This window comes from Bos indicus, chromosome 15, assembly GCF_029378745.1.
Source record: "Bos indicus isolate NIAB-ARS_2022 breed Sahiwal x Tharparkar chromosome 15, NIAB-ARS_B.indTharparkar_mat_pri_1.0, whole genome shotgun sequence".
NCBI classification, from domain to species: Eukaryota; Metazoa; Chordata; class Mammalia; order Artiodactyla; family Bovidae; genus Bos; species Bos indicus.
Window position 1 is genome coordinate 32148550 of NC_091774.1, and position 21916 is coordinate 32170465.

The 21916-nt window shown below is 47.3% G+C and overlaps 1 protein-coding gene across 1 annotated transcript in view; it reads left to right on the forward strand.

Moving 5' to 3' along the window:
• Positions 1 to 21916, forward strand: part of TECTA (tectorin alpha) — an 84126-nt gene that overhangs the window by 37399 nt on the left and 24811 nt on the right. The window contains exons 10-12 of the mRNA XM_070803557.1: positions 220 to 821; positions 10056 to 10617; positions 20774 to 20973. Of these exons, the coding sequence (XP_070659658.1) occupies positions 220 to 821; positions 10056 to 10617; positions 20774 to 20973 (1364 nt within the window). The remainder of the gene's footprint in view (positions 1 to 219; positions 822 to 10055; positions 10618 to 20773; positions 20974 to 21916) is intronic.

The following is a 21916-nucleotide window of genomic DNA, read 5'->3' on the forward strand; positions in this document are numbered from 1 at the left end:
CTGTGCTGGACAAATAAGAGTCACGTGCAGCATATACACATGCGTGCACACACAGGCACACACGTGCATTGCACACACCCACGCATGCACACACATGCACATATACATGTGCATACACCCGTGAATGCACATGCACCGTGCATGCTGATGAGTGTACACAAACTCTGTCTCTACTCTCTGTCCCTTTCTCAAGCCCCTCTTCTCCTTGCCCACCCTCAGCTCTGGAGTGCCCGGAGAACAGCCATTTCGAGGAGTGCATGACGTGTACGGAGACCTGTGAGACCCTGGCCCTGGGCCCCATCTGTGTGGACACCTGCTCCGAGGGGTGTCAGTGTGACGAGGGCTATGCCCTGCAAGGCAGCCAGTGCGTCACCCGGAGCGAGTGTGGCTGCAACTTCGAAGGGCACCAGCTTGCCACCAATGAGACCTTCTGGGTGGACCTGGACTGCCAGATCTTCTGCTACTGCAATGGCACGGACAACAGCGTCCACTGTGAGACCATCCCCTGCAAGGACGACGAGTACTGCATGGAGGAAGGCGGCCTCTACTACTGCCAGGCCCGCACTGACGCCTCCTGCGTCGTCTCGGGCTACGGCCACTACCTGACCTTTGACGGCTACCCCTTTGACTTCCAGACCAGCTGCCCGCTCATCCTGTGCACCACAGGAAGCAGGCCGAACTCAGACACGTTCCCCAAGTTCGTCGTCACAGCCAAGAACGAGGATCGAGATCCATCGCTGGCGCTGTGGGTCAAGCAGGTGGAGGTGACCGTGTGGGGCTACAGCATCGTGATTCACAGGGCCTACAAGCACACGGTGCTGGTGAGTGGGTGCAGGGCCCCAGCAGGGGAGCCGTGGGGATGTGAGGACAGGGCTCCCGGGCCAGCAAGCCAGGCTGCAGCTGAACCAGGCAGGCCCAGGATCTAAGGAACAGCAGAGGATGTCAGGGCAGAGAAGGGCCCTGCAGATTTCCTGTCACTTTATCTTACAGATAAGGAATGGAGCCCTCAGACAGGAAAATACCCAGGTCCCCGGAACCAAATTAGGGACAGAGCCAGCTCTAGGAACTCAGCCTTTCATGTCACAGCAGAGCGTGCTGGGGACGGCACAGACCTAGATGGAGTCCCAGCTCGACCACTGTCATATGGCCTCAGGCAGTGGCTGTCTATGTAGGAGAAGGCACGCCTAGTACAGGCTGCTGCTGCTGCTGCTGCTAAGTCGCTTGAGTCGTGTCCGACTCTGTGCGACCCCATGGACTGCAGCCCACCAGGCTCCTCTGCCCATGGGATTCTCCAGGCAAGAGCACTGGAGTGGGGTGCCATTGCCTTCTCCGTAGTACAGGCTAGGCATCTGCAAGTGTACTGTTGTTTAATCCATCTCTTTGCCTTCTATTTTATTTGTTTTTGGCTGCACTGGGTCTTCATTGCTGTGCGCAGGCTTTCTCTAGTTGTGGCAAGTGGGGGCTACTCCCCAGTTGCGTTGCACAGCTTGCTCGTTGTGCTGGCTTCTCTTCTTCTGGAGCACCCTAGGGTGCTAGGGTGCACGGGCTCAGTACTTGTGGTTCATGAGCTTAGTTGCCCCACGGCAGGTGGTATCTTTCCAGACCAGGGATCAAACCAGTGTTTCCTGCATTGACAGGTGAATTCATAACCACTGGACCATCAGAGAAGCCCCTCCTTCTCTTCTTTGAGATAAAAACATTTGCCTGCTTGGGCCTCCTTCTGCCTCTTCCAGTCTCCCTTTGGTTCCCGGGGAACCCGGGAGTTCAAGAGTCTTGCCCACATTTGGAGCACTTAGGGGCTCCCTTATAATCTTACTTTTCCCCACATTTTCTGTCCATTGACCTTGAAGACAGGAGCAGGTAGGGGTTGAGGAGGTTTGTGCATTCCAAAGTCCAGCCTGTGGACATCGGCCCCAGCAAGAGCCCGGCCACCCCTTCTTCAAGGGCCCACCCTAAGTAGAACTTGAGACACTAACAAGCCATTACTTTAGCATTTTGGAGGGGCTGACTTAGGATGTCAGCCTTCTAACACTATCTTCCCAGGTCTGTGGTGTAATATATCTCTAAGGAGATGCTTCTTCCTCTTGTATATGTTCTCTTTCAAATACTGACTTAAAGAGTTCCTTGGGCAGCTCTGCTGATATCTTTCTTTTCTTAGTATTTCCTTTAACCCTCTTCTCTGACAAACAGAGATTTATGAGCTTTTTTTTTTATTGCCATAAAAGTCACATAACGTAAAACATACTATTCTAAGCATACTTAACTGTACAATTTGAGACTTCCCTGTAGTTCATACGGTAAAGAATCTGCCTGCAATGGAGGAGACTCAGGTTTGATTGCTGGGTCGGGAAGATCCTCTGGAGTAGGAAATGGGAACCTACTCCAAGATTCTTGCCGGGAGAATCCCATGGACAGAGGAGCCTGGTGGGCTACAGTCCATGGGGTTGTGAAGAATCAGACACACCTGGGTGACTAACGATACAAACTGTACAGTTCAGTGGCACCAAGCGCATTCATGTTGTTGAGCAACTCTCATCACTTTCCACTCCCAAATTTTTCACCTTCCTAAACCAAAACTCTGCCCCTTGAAACACTAACTCGCCATCTCCCCTCCCGACCCCAGCCTCTGGCATCTACCAGTGTGCTTTCTGACTCTGAATTTCACTGTTCTAGGTTCCTCGTGTAAGTGGAATCAAGTACTATTTGTCTTTGCGCTTAGCCGCTCAGTCGTGTCTGACTCTTTGCGATCCCATGGACTGTTGCTTGCCAGGCTCCTCTGTCCATGGGATTTCCCAGGCAAGAATACTGGAATGGGTCGCCATTTCTGCCTCCAGGGGATCTTCCTGACCCAGGGATTGAACCTGTGTCTCCTGCAGCTCCTGAACTGTAGGTGGATTCTTTACCACTGAGCCACCTAGGAAGCTCAAAATACTGGAGAGGGTTGCCATTCTCTTCTCCAGGGGATTTTCCCAACCCAGGGATCAAACTCAAGTCTTCTGCATTGGCAGACAGATTCTTTAGCACTGAGCCACCAGGGAAGCACATATTTGTCTGTACCCTCTGTATATTGGAATGCATTCTTAAGGTTAACTTAATATATGTCCTAAAAACAGATTGTACCTTTTTTTTCCCCCTGTGCTTTACAATAGGCTCTCACCAGCCATCTGCTCCTTAAACTGTCTTCTTTTTCACGTTTACTGGAAAATGTGCCTTTTTAGCACCTAAGATGAAAGTCTCACTATGGACATTCCTCTTCTCTTTCTCGGATATTTTACCCAAACCCCCTACTGTTTCCCTATGTGTTTCCTTCTAACAGTTGGTCCCTCAGTCATTGAAGGCATTAATCATAGTGCATTTTTCCATGATGTTTGTATCTGGCTCACTCAATACTCATTGTGGGCCTCTTGAGGGTGGGAACCACACCTAATCCATCTTTATGTTAAATGAATATACTGCATGCCATGACACTCAAAACGTTTGTCAAATAAAGGAAACAGATGACATAATAAGCCCTTTCTTCCAAGGTTCCTACGACTTTCATTTTGCCGCTGGTCACTTCTTCAGCAATTGGGAAGATTGAATTGCCACCCGGACAAGTTAGGAATATATCAGGTGCCTTGCTTTTCGCCACATAAGTTTTCCAACAGATGTCCGGATAGTCAAAGTCACTCATTACAATAACTTCTCTCCTTCACTTCCATCAATTGTGTTAAAACAAAGACATCAATCATTTTGTCCATGTGGCTGCCTCCTATTTGTACTTTGCTCCTCCTCTGATATTTTTCTACCCTTAGATTTATAAATTTTGATGTCATTCCTTCTCCCTGTGACATTTAATGCTCTCCCACCTTTCTACTTTTCAGGTTGTTCTCTTCTTTTAAAATGCAATCTGCTCGTAAGCCCTGTCTCATCCAGTGTACTATGAAATTGTATTTTCTGCCTTGCATTACACACTCTCAAGGTTTAGTTAAGTAGACATCTGAGGTTACCTGTGTTTTCTGACCCAGTTACCTTCACATATGTACACCAGATCCTCATGGACACTTGTTTTTTTTTCTGCTCTCCCTTCTCTCCTCCCGAGTCTGATTCCCCGCTCTCACTGGGTGTTTCCCTCTCTTTGGGTCAGCTCACCTTCCAGGCACATGTCTCTTGAGATGCACTCATGGCTAAAAAGTCAAGAGCCTTGAGAACCACACTGCTGGTCTCTTCTTCTCAGAAAGAGATGGAGAGGGGAGAGTATGTTAGTTCTTAGGGCTCCCATCACAAAGCATCATAGACCAGGTGGCCTAAAACAGCGGAAACTTACTCTCTTACAGCTCTGGAGGCCAGGAGTCTGAAATCAAGGTGTTGGTAGGGCCATGGTCCCTCTGGGGTCCTAGGAAAGCATCTATTCCAGGCTTTCTCCCAGCTTCTGGTGGTTGTAGGTGACCTTTGCCTTGGGGCCTCATACCTCCAGTCTCTGCCTCCATCTTTTCATGACCTTCTTCCCCCTGCGCCAAATCTCTCTCCTTTTAAGACCACTCGTCGTTGGATTTAGGGTCCACCCTTTCACAGCGTGATCTGATCTTAACTTAATTAAGATCTGCAAAGACCCTATTTCCGAGCAAGACCACATTCACACGTCCTGGGGGTTAAGACTTCAGTGTATCTTTTGGGGGGACACAACTCAGTCTACAACAGGGACTAATTAGAAAGTCATGGGCAGCAAGGAGGAATTGATTAACGGGGTGAGGGGACACTTTCCACGGCCTGCCTTTCTATGTCCCTGGATATCCTAAGATGCCCAAGCTGGGAACAGAGTATATAGCTTTCCAATCTCTGACAGGAAGACCAAGTTCAGGATGCTTGAAGGTTCTTTCCTTTGGGGGCCTGGGGGATTTAGCATTTACTTTGAATTATTAACATGCACTACAGGATCTGCTTGTTCAATGATTTGCATTTGTTTTTCCCATGATGTTATTATTAGTCACCATCTCTCCCTGAGAAGAATAACGGCCATCATAATGACAGCGCACAGTCAAGCGCCGGGCAAAACACAGCAACAGAGCCGGGTCACTGCTGGTCACACAAAACCAGAGGGGACCTGGAGGGGACTCCTTGGGACGCCAGGTCCCTCTGTGACTCTCCTTCCCTGCAGTACTGAGGATATGGGGAAATCCACTAAGCCGAGGAAAACTAGAAATAAACATGCTGTGTGTGTACCAGGCAGGGTGTGGGGTGAGCAGGAGAGGGGAGCCTCTCCCAGGCATTGCACAGCCCAAGCATCAGCCATCCACAGCCTGAGCTCCACAGAGATGGCCCCTGTCCTCCGTCTCCCCTAGGCTCAACACAGCCAGGTCCTGAGTGGTCCAGGCTAAGGGGAAGGCTTTCAGGAGCCTCACAGCCAGTGTCTTTATCACTGACTGCTCATCCTATGGGCAGCAGAGAAGAGAGGACCTTTGAACATCACTCTGGCTCAGTTGTGTTTGACAGGCTTGTATTGATGTCTGTCCAGTGCCAAACCCTGAGGGTAGAAACACGAGTCAAACAGGGCTCCTGTGCTAAGGGAACTCAGGGTCTGGTAGGTGAGACAGATGTGTTCACAGGTAACTTTAACATGATGTGAAATCCCAGAAAAATGTGATGTGTGGGCGGAAGGTGGGTGTCATGAGAGAACAGGTTGCCTGAGCTACCTCGGGGTGGAGAAGGAAGGCTTTCTGGAAGAGATGACCCGGAGCTGAGCCCTGAAGGTGTCCATTGGCCAGGCCCAGAAGGAGGACCAGGAATCGTCCGTGGAGACCCAGAGGGGCAGCAAGGTAGGGGGCTGTGAGGGGACCTCAGAACAGCTGAAGAGGCGGCAGCAGGTCTGGGCCATCTATTTAAAGGAAAGCTCTCCACTGAAAAGCAAGTTTGTGGCCTTATTTCCGATACTCAGATTAGAAACAAATAGCCCCACACTGATCCCTGTGTCCTCCTCTTCCTCCTCTGTGCCCACGTCCTCCATCCATCAGGCACCGCTTCCTTACTGACCCCTTCCTTCCTCGGCCTCCCACCTTCCCTCCATTCTCACTCGCAAGGGCAGACAGGGCAGGGATGTAGGGATGGAGGCGGGATTCCCGGGGCTTCGGAGATGGAAGAGGCCAAGCCGGCCTGTTTATGTTGAGGCCTTGCTTTCCCAGGTTCTCGAAGCCTCTCAGTTGTAATCCAGGTACGAGACCTCCCCAAGGTGTCGCCTCCTGCTTGACATCCAGTAGCCAGGAGCAGAGAATGTGGAGAAACGCCAGCCGGCGCACGTGAGCCATTTGGTGCACAGCCTTTCATTTATTCACATGTGTTGTCAAGGCTGGTGGGAGGCCCTTCAGCCTCCGTGTCTCAGTGACCTTGAGCACCTGTATTATGGGTCTACATGGAACCTATGTCACTTGAGCTCTGGGCCTTCTTATTGAGAGAATTGTGCCTGCCAGATGTGATCTCCCTCCTCCACTTCCCTCCTCCACCCTGTCACCAAAATGACCCATCACCACGTCGTCTTCACCTCCTCTCCTTGTTCCAGAGAATGAGGCATCTCTTCCCACTCCATGGCCACTACCCACCTGCACCATCTCTATCTTGCCTTCTCAGGCTCTTGCCCATTTGTCATCTCCTCTCTCTCCTGTGTCTTAGGTCCTTCTCTTCAACCTATAAACGTATTTATTCTAAGACAAACCTTGACCCCAGTTCAACCCAATCCCTCTTCTATCTAATCCCTCTGCTCCCTTTTCTTACCAAACTCCTGGAGTCATCTCTGCTTCCACATCCCCTGTCTGCTGTTTAACTTCTCCAGTCTAACCTCTGGTTTCATCATGCTACTGAAGTTCTTTTACTAAGATCACTGGTGAGTTTTTTGCAAAATGAGTCCCTTTCAAGTTTGATCTCATGGGACATTACATACGTGGCCCCCCATGGTCCAGGAACCTCCCATCTCTCCATCTTCATCTCCCATCATTCCCAAGGTCATATTTTGTGCTCCAGCATCATTATATTGCTGTAATTTCTCATATTTATGAGGTTGTTTCTCTCCTCTTGGCTTTGACGTGGGCTATGCTCTCTTCTTGGGATTCCCTTTTCTTCACTTTCCTTCTTTTTTGTTGTTTTGTTCTGCTTTTAATTTTTATTGAAATGTAGTTGACTTATAATGTTGTGTTTCTGCTGCTAAGTCACTTCAGTCGTGTCTGACTCTGTGAGACCCCATAGACAGCAGCCCACCAGGCTCCCCGGTCCCTGGGATTCTCCAGGCAAGAACATTGGAGTGGGTTGCTATTTCCTTCTCCAATGCATGAAAGTGAAAAGTGAAAGTGAGGTTGCTCAGTCATATCCGACTTTTAGCGACTCCGTGGATGGCAGCCTACCAGGCTCCTCTGTCCATGGGATTTTCCAGGCAAGAGTACTGGAGTGGGGTGCCATTGCCTTCTCCGATAGTTTTAGGTATATAGTGAAGTGATTCAGTTATACATACATGTGTATATAGATATATACACACACATATATATTTCTTACATTCTCTTCCATTATAGAATATTGAGTATGGTTATTCTGTATATTATAGAATATTGAGTATAATTCTCTGTGATACAAGTAGATTCTTGTTGGTTAGCTATTTTATCTATAGTAGTATTTTTTAAAAATTTTATTGGGGTATAGTTGATTTACAATGGTGTTAGCTTCAGGTGCACAGCAAAGTGGCTCAGTTATACATGTACATATATCCACTCTTTTGTAAATTCTTTTCCCATATAGGCCATTACAGAGTATTGAGTAGAGTTCTCTGTGCTAAACAGTAGATCCTAACTAGTTATCTAGTATGTGTATATTTTAATCCCAAACTCTTCACTTGTCTTGACTGGCCAGCACTACTCACCATTCAGAGCTGGGTGTGGGCACCATCTTCTGTAGGTATCCTTGATTCTGTTCCCAGGCTGAGTCTGGTTCCTGTGCATCTATTTATCTCTACTGTTAACTTTTATCAGACAATCAGACCTGCTTATGTACTTGTCTTGACCACATGCCTGTGAGCTCCTAGGGAAAGAGCCTTGTGCTTTATCCTAGCATTTAGCACGGTGGCTGGTGCACAGTAGTGCCAGACTGATGCCTACTGGATGAGTGAGTGAGTCCTGCCTGGACAAATATTCACAGACAAGGAGATAGCTGAGTTGAAATTTGAAGGGTGAATATTGCCCCAGAGAATGGGGGATGGGCGAGGAGCATCAGTGCTGTCTCAGGTTTGATCGCCTAGAGGCAGAGTCTGAGAAAGCGGTGCCTGGAAATGCGGGAAACACCAGGAGCAGGGAGCTCAGAGAGGATGTGGTCTAAGCTGGACACTAGTTACAGTCACCGGAAACTCTGGTGCGTGACCCACACACAGAATCGATCCCCTGTGTTGGTCAGTCATTGACCAATGGCTGCCCTTAGGGTGAGGTCAGGGCTGGAATAGGAGGTCATAACCTCCTGGGCCAGCTGGCTTCCCTGTGGCCAAGACCAACTGTGAGTTATCACTAGCCCACATTCACAACTGCTGAGAATGGGTCCCCTGGAGGGACCCAGAAAGCACCACCACACTCACAGCAAAGGGAGTAGCATGTGGAGTGGTGCAACTCAGTCCGTTTGGGGAGCAGTGAAGTGCTGGGTGTGGCTGGGGTGCAGGAAATGAGTGGGTTGGGCCTGAGAGGCAGGGCCAGCTCCTGGAGAGCCCTGTCGGATGTGCTAAGCCTATCCCTCATTTCATTCACACTGCAGAGAGGGTTTTAAGTATTAATTGCATTAAAAAATATTGGAGAGGCAGTGAAGAGTGAATGAAGGAGAGGGGAGGACCAGGGCAGGGAGAGGAGTAGTGGGTGTGTTTAAGAGTGGAGGTGGAAGGTTGGAAGGTGATGAGAGTCTGAATTAAGGTGGTTGGGCTGGGGGTGGGAGTGTCAGATGAGAAAGAGATTAAGGAGGTCAGAAGGGGAGGTATTTCCGGTCAGAGAGCAACCTCAGACCACCCCAAAGGGCAGCCACCTTCCTCTCCACCAGGAAGATCAGCTCTCTCTTAGCCCTCACAACAGTCTTTGTTTTCCAGCATGCACTCACCCAGCCACAAGCTGCAGGATTTGACTGATCTGAATCAAAGTGGTGCAAGGGCCATACCGTTCTGGAGTTTGAAGCTCAGAGATTTCCTTGTTTTCTCAACTTAAAATATACAGGAGGAAACATGTGTCAAGTACCCTCTCCACGTGAGGCATTGTGGTGGGCGCCCAGCGGGGAACGAGGGGGGAGGTGGATGCATAGATCAATAAAGTGTGGTCCCTCCTCTCAAGTCGCTCCTAATCCTGTAGATGAGACAGAGGTGTAGACAGCCAGCTGTAGACAGAGGCTGATGTCATATGCGCTTCAGTAACAGGTACGCGTGCCTGATCTTGGCCAAAGGTGCAGAAGAACAGGAGAGAAGTATAAATAACTTGTTCTGGTTGCCCAGACGAGGGAGTGATTCATTCTGACCACAGGCTCCAAAAATCTTGCCTTATAGAAGAGCTGGCATTTGAGCAGGGTCTGGGGGATGAGAAGGATGTTGATGGGTAAAGAATAGCATCCTTGGCAGAGGGACCAGCAGAGTCAAGTCATTCTTCAGGAAAAAGAAGATCCTGAAGGATTTAATAAATTGAGGCTTGTCTAAGATAAATCCATGGAAGAGCTGGAAATAGCAACATAAGAGTTCTAGGTTTGGATATTTTAGTCTAAACTTTAATTGAATTCTTATTACCCTCTCATTACCTTGGAGAAAACAATTTGAACTCCTGGGGGAAATAACGCTATAAACAGAAGGCACTGAAATAAATAGGTGTATTAATGTACAAAGGATAGTCATTTAAGTCTGTTCAAATCCTAATAATAATAGTTGAGTGACAGAAACGACACTAAATACAAAGATTGGATTCAACCTGCTTCCACCCCCCTCTGGGGCTGCCTCTCAGAGACTAATCATTAAAAGAGCGGTGGCGGGCGGGGTAGGGGAATGTCTGGGTCACCTGGATTTGTCTATGTCAACCTGCTTCCTCTTGCAGGTCAACAATGAACGGCTCTATCTGCCCCTGAAGTTGGGACAAGGGAAGATAAACATCTTTTCTTTTGGTTTCCATGTGGTGGTGGAAACTGACTTTGGGCTAAAGGTGGTCTACGACTGGAAGACCTTCCTGTCCGTCACGGTCCCTCGGAGCATGCAGAACAGCACCTACGGCCTGTGTGGCCGCTACAACGGCAACCCCGACGACGACCTGGAGATGCCCATGGGTCTGCTGGCCTCCAGCGTCAATGAGTTTGGACAGAGCTGGGTGAAGAGGGACACCTTCTGCCAGATTGGCTGTGGTGACCGCTGCCCATCCTGTGCCAAGGTGGAAGGTTTCTCCAAAGTGCAGCAGCTCTGCAGCCTGATCCCCAACCAGAATGCGGGCTTCACCAAGTGCCACAGCAAGGTCAACCCCACTTTCTTCTATAAGAACTGCCTCTTCGACTCTTGCATCGATGGGGGCGCTGTGCAGACCGCCTGCAGCTGGCTGCAGAACTATGCCAGCACCTGCCAGACCCAGGGGATCGCGGTGACCGGCTGGAGGAACTACACGTCCTGCTGTGAGTCCTTCCTGTGGGCTCTCCTTGCATTTTGATTGGTGTGGGCGGGCCAGTCACCCAGTAGGAGTCAGAGCAAATCCAGTGGGGCCATTTCAGGACATGCACTCCGGTTTTGGTGGGGGTTTTTGGCCGTGCCACGTGGCCTGCAGGATCTTAGTTCCCTGACCCAGCAATTGAACCTAGGCCCCTAGCAGTGGAAGCATGGAGTCTTAACTGCTGGACCACCAGGGATGTCTCAGGATATGCACTTTTTGGGGGTAAGGAGATCTACCCTTTGGAATTGAGTTTGCTATCTGAAGCAAGAGCTCAAACCTCCAAGAACCTCTGTGTTCTTATCTATAAAATGGGATTAATACCACTTACTTCCTTTATATTCCTCTGAAGATGAATCAAAATGTACATAAAGCAGAGAGCAGCCCACATGACATTTGGGCTCAGCAAGGACACAGTAGGATTCTAACAAAAGACAAATGGGGGGAGAATGAGATAGTAGGTTGCTTAGTTCATAGTTCTAGAACCTCACTGACTCATCACTGTACTGATAATTTATATGCTTTCACCTAATATATTTTTCTATTTGACTCATATATGTCATTTATTGGTAAAGAACCTGCTTTACCAATGCAGGACATGTAAGAAACCCAGCTTCAATCCCTGGATCAGGAAGTGGACAGAGGAGCCTGGCGGGCTACATTTCATAGGTCACAAAGAGTCAGACGCGACTGAAGCGATTTAGCACGCACACATGTCGTGTATCAGTTTTTGCATTGATGAAATATAGCAGAATGTTGAAAGCATTGGACAGAATGTTGAAAACATTGGAAAAAGAATTAGATACACCTGAGATTAACATTAATATTGCACATCGATTATATGTCAATGAAAAAAGAAAGAAAAAAGCAGAACTAGAGCGCCTGGATTCTTGCCTTGCTCTGTCCGTAAGGATGGTTGTGACCTTGACGCATTTCACTTGTCCTCCCTGGTCATTTGTCCCCCCCACTCCCCAATAATGCTGCTGCCTACACTCTTTATGCTACAGAAACGTCAGGAGGATCAAATTAGATAATTGAAAGCCTAGTGCACTCCATGCATGTTAAGTGGTGGTGTTGTTACATTCCTGGCTCGCTTTGAGCCAAGTCCAGTGCTAAACACTTTATCAACATTATCTCCTCAATCACCCAATTAGTCAGGGAGAAACTGAGACTCACAGGAGTTAAGTAACTTGCCTAAGGTCCTACAATCTCAGTGGCAAAGTCAGGGTTTGACCTTCCAGCCTCAAAGCTCCAGCTCTCAGCCCATACACTACATAGTGGAATAATTTGTCTGCATTTAGCACATCACAATAGGAAAAAATGGGGAAGAGAAACTGCTATTGGTCTTTGGCCAAACTGCCTGGGTCTGTTTTCCCATCTCAATCTCATTAGCGACAGCAAATTTCTTTTAGGCCTAACTGTATGAGAAAGGCTACCAATGAATGCTGAATGCAAAGAGCTCCAAATAAGTGATACAGCAGGGGTCCTGGAGAATAAAATCCCTTTTCATCCTGGTAAAGGGAGATTTGGATGAAAAACCAAAAACAGTATTGTCGTTTAATGCTCACACAGTTCGTTTACATTCCACATAATTGGATTCATGTAGATTAGGAGGGGAGGGTGGGAGGAAGGGGGGAGGGGGAGGGAGAAGATGCCATGTCAGCCAGGCTCAGTCCCTGAGTGAGGGGTTACAGGGAGCAATGCCAGTAGGGGCCTCTGGTGACTTTAATGAAATAAGTAGGCCTATGAAAAAGTCAGACTGCGGATAAACCTCCAGAACTACTCTGGATCCACTGAGGGGAGCTCACTGGGGCGAGAGTGCTTCGTTGTCAGCATTCTCAGTTGCTCAGTCGTATTGGACTCTTTGTGACCCCACAGACCATAGCCCTCCAGACTCCTCTGTTCATGGGGTTTCCCAGGCAAGAATACTAGAGTAGTTGCCATTTCCTCCTCCAAGGTATCTTCCTGACCAGGGATCGAACCCTGGCAGGCGGATTCTTTACCACTGGGAAACCCACAAGAGAGCTTACCTTCCCCTAAATCAGAAGACCAGCCTCTGAAGCCAGGGGCCTAGACGTGGTGCAGGATGGGGAGAGAGTTTTAGGAAGGAGACCCTGCCTGCTGCCTCTTGAGACCTGCTGCAGAGCCGGCCCTCTTTTCCCGTAGCCATGCCGCGGTGGTCGCCGTTTTGTCTGGTGTCGCTGGGATGTGGGGCAGAGAATAGTGTCTGCCCACATCCATTACCTCTAGCTGCAATGAGCAGTGAAGAATTGTTTTTAAAGAAGGCTAATACCAGGAGCTCTCACCTGAAATTATGGGTATCAAATGTTGTCATTCATGGGAAAGAAAAAGAAGCAAGTTAGCACACACTCATGGCCTTACCTTTGAGGATAAAGGTCCCCTTCTTCTAGGGAGTTTGGACCCATAGGGCTGAAACTGGTGCAGGATGGGGAAATGGTTTGGAAAAGGGAGACCATTCCTAAAGGCTATGAAGACTATTTTTCTTGTCCTCCTGTCCCCTCAACCAGCATTCTTTCCTCTCCCCTGCTCAGAGTGCTGTCCAGACATTGGTGGCGTCCTCTATGCATAGTCACAGGGAGCTCCATACAAGTCAGAGCAGAGTCTGTCCTGCCCACCCTTGACCATGACCTGACCACCCTTGACCCATCCCTGCCTGGACCGCTGCCTGCCAGCAAGGCCTAGGCCAGCTCACCGCAGTGGGGATAGTCCTTCCCTCACCTTGGCATTTCAGGACAGGGGCCAAGATCTAAAAGAAAGCTCCTGAAGAGGTGGTGGTGGTGACTGGCAAAAAAGAAAAGCTAAAATAAGAGAAAAAAAAAATTACACTTTAGAGACGGTGTGTGGGTGGAGATGGAGGGTGTGCGGACACAGTTGGAGGCAGCTTAGTTTTCCATTTTGAATTTCAGAAGCAGAGAAAAGCCGCGGGAGCCTGAGTCCTAACTCAGCCATTCAATCTGAAAGATCAGTGAACACAGGCTGGCTTGAATATGATTGTTTGTAACCAAGTTTGGGGCTTGCCTGGTGGCTCAGTGGTAAAGAAGTCTCCTGCCAATGCAGGAGATGTGTGTTTGATCCCTGGGTTGGAAGATCCCCTGGAGAAGGAAATGACAACTCACGCTAGTATTCTTACCTGGGAAATTCTATGGACAGAGGAGCATGGTGGGCTACAGTCCATGGTGTCACAAAAGAGTTGGACACAACTTAGCAACTAAACAACAACCAAATCTGACATAGTGTTAACCTCTGAGACATGAGGGCAGGAATAGCATCCCCTTGTCTCCCTCCCTGGGGTTTCCCAGGTGGCACTAGTGGTAAAGAAAGCGCCTGCCAGTGAAGGAGACATGAGACATGGGTTTGATCCCTGGGTCAGGAAGATCCCCTGCAGGAGGACAGGGCAACCCACTCCAGTATTCTTGCCTGGAGAATTCCCATGGACATAAGACCTGATGGGCTGTAGTCTATAGTGTTGCAAAGAGTTGGACATGACTGAGTGATTTAGCACACATGCATGTCCCACTCCTCTCTTCCACTAAGAATTCATCCATTTCAACACTCACATGTTGAGAAATGAGAATGCTGTTTTCAGGAGAAAAAGGGTTAAGCCAGAATTGCCCATTAAATATATGCTTGATTGGTAACAAGGTAGGATGCTGTTGGTTATCAATAATATTGGCTGTTCCTATCAATGGGATAATTTATTACTGAATTACTCTTTTTGCAAAAGCATTGGAAAACTCCTTCACCCAAGTTGAACAAATAGGCTTAGAGCAGGGAGGGGAGGCCATTTGTCTTTATTGCGAACCCCTTCTTAAAATTCTTTAAGCTGCATCTGTCATTCTTTCAATTCTTTAATGGAGAACTTAAATTAGAGCACTTGATGGTGAGGATACAGTAAGAGAAGAAAATAATAAATTCATTGCAGGTACTTAGCTTTGACCATGTGCCAGGCACTCTTCTCAGTGCTGAGTCCTCAGTCATTGACTCCTATAACTTTACAGCAACCCTGTAAAGTACGCCCTGTTTTAAAAAATTTATTTATTTTTAATTGGAAGATAATTGCTATACAATATTGTGTTGGTTTCTGCCATATTAATAGTCCCACTTTCTAGAGGAGGAAACCAAAGCTCAGAGTAATTCAGAGACTTTCCCAAGGAAATTGGCTTGGGTAAATTGGAAGGTGGCTCCAGAGACAGTGCTCTCTGGCTGTGGTATGCTGCTCCTCTTATCTGGTCAGGCCAGGAAGCCCTGGGGGGTCGGGAGCGCCTGGGTACCACAGAGGATGCAGAGCTCTGTAGAACCAGGTCTGGGGAGGCACCTTCCAACCTCAGCGGGCCATCGTGAGAATTAAATGTGATGACGGCTCATACACAAGGCTGTCTGGTGCCTGATCAGCCAACGTTGAGTATCATTTTCTCTTTTTTCAGAGGCAGATTTTGCTACTTCAAAGCTCTTGGTCAAAAGTCTGATAATTAGGCGTTTTCCTATATCTTTCTCTGCAAACTCAATAATTCTAATTGAGGGACTCCCCTGGTGGTCCAGTGGTTAAGAATCCACTTTGCAATGGCATGGGACACAGGTTTGATCCCTGTCAGGGAAACTAAGAGCCCACATCCCAAGGGCCAACTGGGCCACGTGCTGCAGCTACTGAGCCCACACTCTCTAGAAGCCTTGCACCATAACCAGCGAAGCCGCACGGAAGAGCCTGAGCTATAACAAAGACCCAGCCCGATCAAAAAAAAAAAAATTGTAGTTGAATAACTTAAAAAATTCCTATTGTTACTACTACAACTGTTCCTACTGTTAGTAACAGAAACTTTCATTGAAACACCTGGCACTGTACAAAATTGCACTTCATTTTATGTTAACAATGATTAATATTTGATGAGGGAGATGTTATTATCTCCGTTTTACAGATGAGGAAGCAGAGGAGCCAAGGTTTAGAGAGAGTAAATAACCTGCCCAAGGTGACACTGCTAGTTAGTCACAGAGGCCAAGACTCGAGCCAGGTCAGCCTGACTTCAGAGCCTTTACCAGTTCCATTTCCTTGCTGCATTGCTCTTCCCACGCATCCTGCCCACCGAGGGCACAAAGGCGTATCAGTCCACTGGCCACAGCAAGAGACACATTTGTGACCACAATAGAAATCCAGGTGTAGAACCATCATCACTTTCAGCTCTCCGTATTGCATTTGGGTGGAGAAAATCAGAATTAGGAATTTGGAAGATTGTTTTCAAGAATCAAGTATTTATTAATCACTTGTCACATTCTCAGCACTATTTGCTGCTGCTACTGCTAAGTCACTTCAGTCGTGTCCGACTCTGTGCGACCCCAGAGATGGCAACCCTCCAGGCTCCCCCATCCCTGGGATTCTCCAGGCAAGAACACTGGAGTGGGTTGCCATTTCTTTCTCCAATGCACGAAAGTGAGAAGCGAAAGTGAAGTCGCTCAGTCGTGTCCGACTCTTCTCGACCCCATGGACTGCAGCCCACCAGGCTCCTCCATCCAGGGGATTTTCCAGGCAAGAGTACTGGAGTGGGGTGCCATTGCCTTCTCCGCAGCACTCTTTGGGGGACCACAAAAAATCAGAAGTATGAAATATGGAGTTTGTTGCCTTTTTGGGCAAATAGGACCAGTATACTTGAAACAACAATAGTCATTTCTAAATTGGTAGTTATGTCTTCCTAGATATTAAAATATATTGTAGAGTTTCAGTGCGTGCGTGCTCAGTCGCTTCAGTTGTGTCCGACTCTTTTCTACCCTGTGGACTGTACCTTGTCCGTGGGATTTGCCAGATGACAAGTCAATACTGGCACATGCACAGAAAAACCAACCAGTGGACCGAGGAGAAAGTCCAGAATAGGCCCAAACACCGAAGAGAAATTAGTATATAGTAAAGCTGGCATTTCCAATCACTGGGGGAAGTGTATTAGTCAATAAAGGACAAACTATCAGGGGGAAAAATAATTAAATCCTTCCTTCATTTCCTCACTCAAAAATAAAACCCAGACAGAGCCAAGATTAAACATGAACATTGAAATCATAAAACTACCAGAAGGGTTTCCCTGGTGGTTCAGTGGTAAAGCATCTACTTGCCAGTGCAGGAGACATGGGTTTGATCCCTGATCTGGGAAGATCCCACATGCCATGGAGCAACTAAGCCTGTGCACAGTTATTGAGCCTGTGCTCTCGAGCCTGTGAGCCAAAGCTACAGAGCCCATGTGCTGCGACTACAGAAGCCCATGCACCCTGGAGCCTGTGCTCTGCACTGAGAAGCCACTGCAATGAGAAGCACGTGCACTGCTACTAGTGAGTAGCCCCTGCTCTCCAAAACTAGAGAAAAGCCCATGCAGCAGCGAAGACCCAGCACAGCCAAAATAAATAAATTTAAAACGAAACAAACTACTAAAAGAGAACAAAGGCATATTTTTTGTAATCTAGGAGTAAAGAGGGCCTTTCTAAGCAAAACACCCAAAACCACAAGGGAAAACATGATAAATTGGACTACTTTAAACTTTTATATTTCCATATGGGAAAAACATCATCAAGATCACAAACCAATGTACCAAAAAAAAAAGGAAGAAGCAGCAAAGTCAAAAAGCAATTGGTAAATATTTTAACGCGTGACAAACAAAAGTATATTTTCAGTTTACAAAGAGCTTTTACAATTTAATAAAAAATTCAACAAACAAAATGTGTAAAGGACGTGAAAAGGCAATTCACAGAAAAAGATATACAAATAGATTATAAACAAAGGCAATTCACAGAAAAAGATATACAAATAGATTATAAACAAAGGAAAAAGATACAAATAGTCTCACAAAGGATGCAAATGAAATAGGGATATAGCATTAATTTCTTATTGTGGTAAAATACACATAACAATTGCTATTGTAACCATTTTTAAGGGTGTAGTTCAGTGTCACTAAGTACATTCATATTGTTGTGCAACCACCATCCTCTGCCTCCAGAATGCTTTTCATTTTGCTCAACTGAAACTCTGTACCCATTAAACACTAACTCTCCACTCCTCTCCCTTTCCAGAGTCCCCTGAAACCACTGTTCTACTTCCTGTCTTAACTACTTTAGACACCTCACATAAGTGGAATCATATGGTATTCATCTTTTTGTGGATGGTTTATCTCACTTAGCATAGTGTCTCAAGGTTCATCCAAGTTGCAGAATCTCCTTCCTTTTTCAGGCTAAGTGATATTCCATTGTATGTATAGACTACATCTTGCTTATCCATTCATCCATTGGTGGACACTTGTATTGCTCCCATGATTTAGCTATAATGAAGAATGCTGCTATGACAACAGTGTCTAAATATCTCTTAGAGATATTTCTTTCACGTTTTTAAGTATACACCCAGGAATGGAATTGCTGGGCCCATAGGGTAATTCTATTTTCAATTCTTTGAGAACCCACCCTACTCTTTCCCACAGCAGCTGTACCATTTTACATTCTTACCAACAGGGCACAGGGTTCCAATTTTTCCACATCTTTACCAATATTTGTTATTTTCTGGGTGTTTTTTAATAGTAGCCATCTTAGTGGGTATGAGGTGATATCACATTATAGTTTTGATTTTCCTGATGATTAGTGGTGTTGATTTTCACATGCTTCTTGGCCATTCATATATCTTCTTTGCAGAAAGGTCTATTCAAATTCCTCTCTCATTTTTGTATCAGATTGTTTGTTTTTTTTGTTGTTGTTGAATTTTAGAAGTTCCTTCATATTCTGGATGGTGATCCCTTATAGGTATAGCATGTAGTTTTTTCCAAGAACCAGAAAGTTTGGGGATAAACAACCAATCAGTGAGGATGAGGGAAAAATAAATCTCATATAGCCCTGGTAGGAGGATAAAGAGACAAAGCCTCTTTAAAGGCCAATTCAGTTGCATCCATCAAAAGCTTAAATGCACATACCCTCTGACCCAGTTATTCCACTTCCAGGAATTTAGAGATTCATTAACTCATGAGGGCATGGATAAATGTACAAGGATGTAGCATCATTATAAACACATAAAATACACACAGCAGTGCAAAAACAATGATTCAAGCCTAAGTGATGTAGAGTAAGTGATGTAGAGTAGAAATTCCCACATAAGAGTAGTTGTACTTTTTTGTATCGTTATTTTTGTTGTTTAGTTGATAAGTCATGTCAATTCTTTTCCGACCTGATGGACTGCAGCCCATGAGGCTCCTCTGTCCATGACATTTCCCAGGCAAGAACACTGGAGCGGGTTGCCGTTTCCTTCTCCATGGGATCTTCCCAACTCAGGGTTTAAACCCACATCTCCTGCATTGGCAGGCAGGTTCTTTACCGCTTTTTTTTTGTATACGTTGACTTAAATACTAGTTTCTGTAAAATATTTAAGCAAACCTGTCTTTAATGATTGACTACCACTTGCTGAACACTTAGGTGCTCGTTGTTGCTGTTGTTCCGTCGCTAAGTCATGTCTGACTCTTTGCAACCCCACAGACTGCAGCACGCCAAGCACTTAGGTGCTTGGCACTGTTCTAAGTACACAGACTCACTCATTCCCTCCCAAAAAGCCATGAAGTGCTGCCCTGGGTAACTGCATAATACAGATAAGGAGCTGAAACCCAGAGAGATTAGGTAATGGCTCCAATCTCTTAGAGCTGATTCCAGAGCCCACACCCTTCAGCAGGACCCCAGTTGCCTTCCAGGAAAGCATCTACATACATTTAAAAGCCACAGAACATAGTTGACATGGATTGGTCTCTATACACAGGCACACACACCATGTAAGTTTGGCTTCTCAGAAATCAAGGGGTTCGAGGGCCTACTGTTAAAAACTATTGGCTTGGAAAAGGGTTCTGGAAGTTCTGAGCTAGTGAAAGAATAGGGAGTTTTGCAGATAAGTTTGGATTCTACCTGGGGCTTGAAGAAGGAGGGATCTGGGGACTCCCCTTGGTGGTCCAGTGGTTAAGACTCCATATTGCCAATGCAGGGGACACAATCCAATACTGGGCCAGGGGAACTAAGCTCTCACATGCCATGGACCATGGCCAAAAGAGTAAAACAAATAAAATATTAACACATTATGTGGAGTCTAGAAAAATTGTACAGATGAACCTATTGCCAGGGGAGGAATAGAGATGAATATGTAGAAAATGGACATGTGGACACTGCAGCAAAGGGATGGGTGGGATGAATTGGGAAAATAGGGTTGACATATATACACCACACTGCCATGTGTAAAGGGCTGCCCTGCTGGCTCAGATGGTAAAGAATCTGCCTGCAATGCAAGAGACCTGGATTCGATCACTGGTTCTGGAAGATCCCCTGAAGAAGGGAGTAGCTACCCATTCCAGTATTCTTGGCCTGGAGAATTCCACGGACAGAGGAGCCTGGCAGGCTACAGTCCACGGGGTCAAAAAGAGTCTGACACGACTGAGTAACTAACACATACATACACCATGTGGAAGATAGACAGGTAGTGGGAACTTGCTATAAAGTACAGGGAGCTCAGCTCAGTTCTCTGTGATGACCTAGATGGGTGGGATGGTGGGGAAGAGGGTGGGAGGGAGGTCCAAGAGGGAAGGGATATACATACAGGTATAGCTGATTCACTTCATTGTCCAGCAGAAGCTAACACAAAATGGTAAAGCCATTATACTCCAGTAAGAAAATGATAAATGGGAGATAAATTTGGAGACACTGGGAGGATGAAGAAGTGGGTGGGGAAGGGAGATGAACACCAGATGGGGACCTAAAGGCAGGAATGAATGTGGGGCACACCTGGGAGACCATCCAGTGAATCACTGTAGTCAAGATGCGTGTTGGGTAGTGGGTTTAAGGCAACAGGTTGGAGAGAACCTCAGGGAAAGCAAGGCTGAGGAGAGGGGCAAGAGGTGTGAGGGGCCGGGTAACCTCCGTCTGCTCTGCTGTCCATTGTTTCTGCAGTGCTAAGTCCCATAAAGGCGTTTCATAAGCAGAGAGGGGAGGAAACCGGGAGGTCGGGGGCAAAGCTTCCTCCGCACCAGGCCTCCATCTCCCCGAGCGGGTGAGGGAAGGCCGGCAGGAAGGCGTTGACAGCCCTGGGGATGGCCCATCCTGACCCGTGTCTCCCCTTGCAGCCGTCGCCTGCCCTCCCAACAGCCACTACGAGAGCTGCGTGAGCGTGTGCCAGCCCCGCTGCGCCGCCATCCGCCTCAAGAGCGACTGCAACCACTACTGCGTGGAGGGCTGCCAGTGCGACCCCGGCTACGTCCTCAACGGCAAGAGCTGCATTCTGCCCCACAGCTGCGGCTGCTACTCCGACGGCAAGTACTACGAGGTAGGGGCGCCGGCCCGCCCTTCTTCCTTGAGAGGCAGCGGAGTACTCTCCCCGCTAGGAGGAAGATGGGTCACGGTGAACCCATCTTCCCTTCTGATGAGGATAAGATGGTGCTGTGGATTCACAGGGAGGCGGAGAAGGGGGACGAGGGGGGTGAGAGGTCACGGACAGGTCAGATGAGGCTCCGGATTTAGACATGCGCTTGGGTCTCACTCTACCTGCCTCCTCGCTAGCATTGTGTGTGCCTCTCTCCCTCCTCCGTGCCTTTCTCTAAGCCCTTCTGATTTCCTCTCCTGTAAATCTTAGTCTGAAAGCTTCTGACGTGGCTGCTGTTTGGAAATAGGAAGGCAGTGAATCTGACATTTATACCTGTCTTAGCTAAGGGCAGTTTTAACTGGAAAATATGGAGCTCTAGGCTGGGAGGAGTGGCTTTCTCTCTTCTGTCTATTGCAGCTCCATGAGAAGGGGAGTGAAGGCTGCCATCTCTTCATGTGTCATTTGTCCCTCTAGGACCGTCCCCAGAGAGTTCTGTCTGGGCTGCTTAATGTCCTGTTTTCCACATCCTACCCTCTGCTTCTCTGTCTTTGGGGGCTTCACATAGAGCTGATGAACATGCCCTTCTTAGATGTCCCTGAGTAAAACATATGAGCATGCAAAATCATTTATACTTCCACCCTGTAATCTTTCTTTATGTGCTGGAATACTTTATGTTCTTAAAAAGATCTTGCCTGGAGAGGTTATTTAGCCCTGGGTTCTGCCTCTCGCCCATTCTGTTTAAACGATATCAATACCTGACATTGGTGAGTAGACAGTTAACAACAGCATCTGTGCAATAGCTGCTATTTGCAGATCTCTGTGCTAGTGGTATTGTTGGGGATGATAAAGCATGTTCCCTGCCTTAAGGAACTTAAAAATCTATTCAGGAGAGGAAAAAAAATGCACT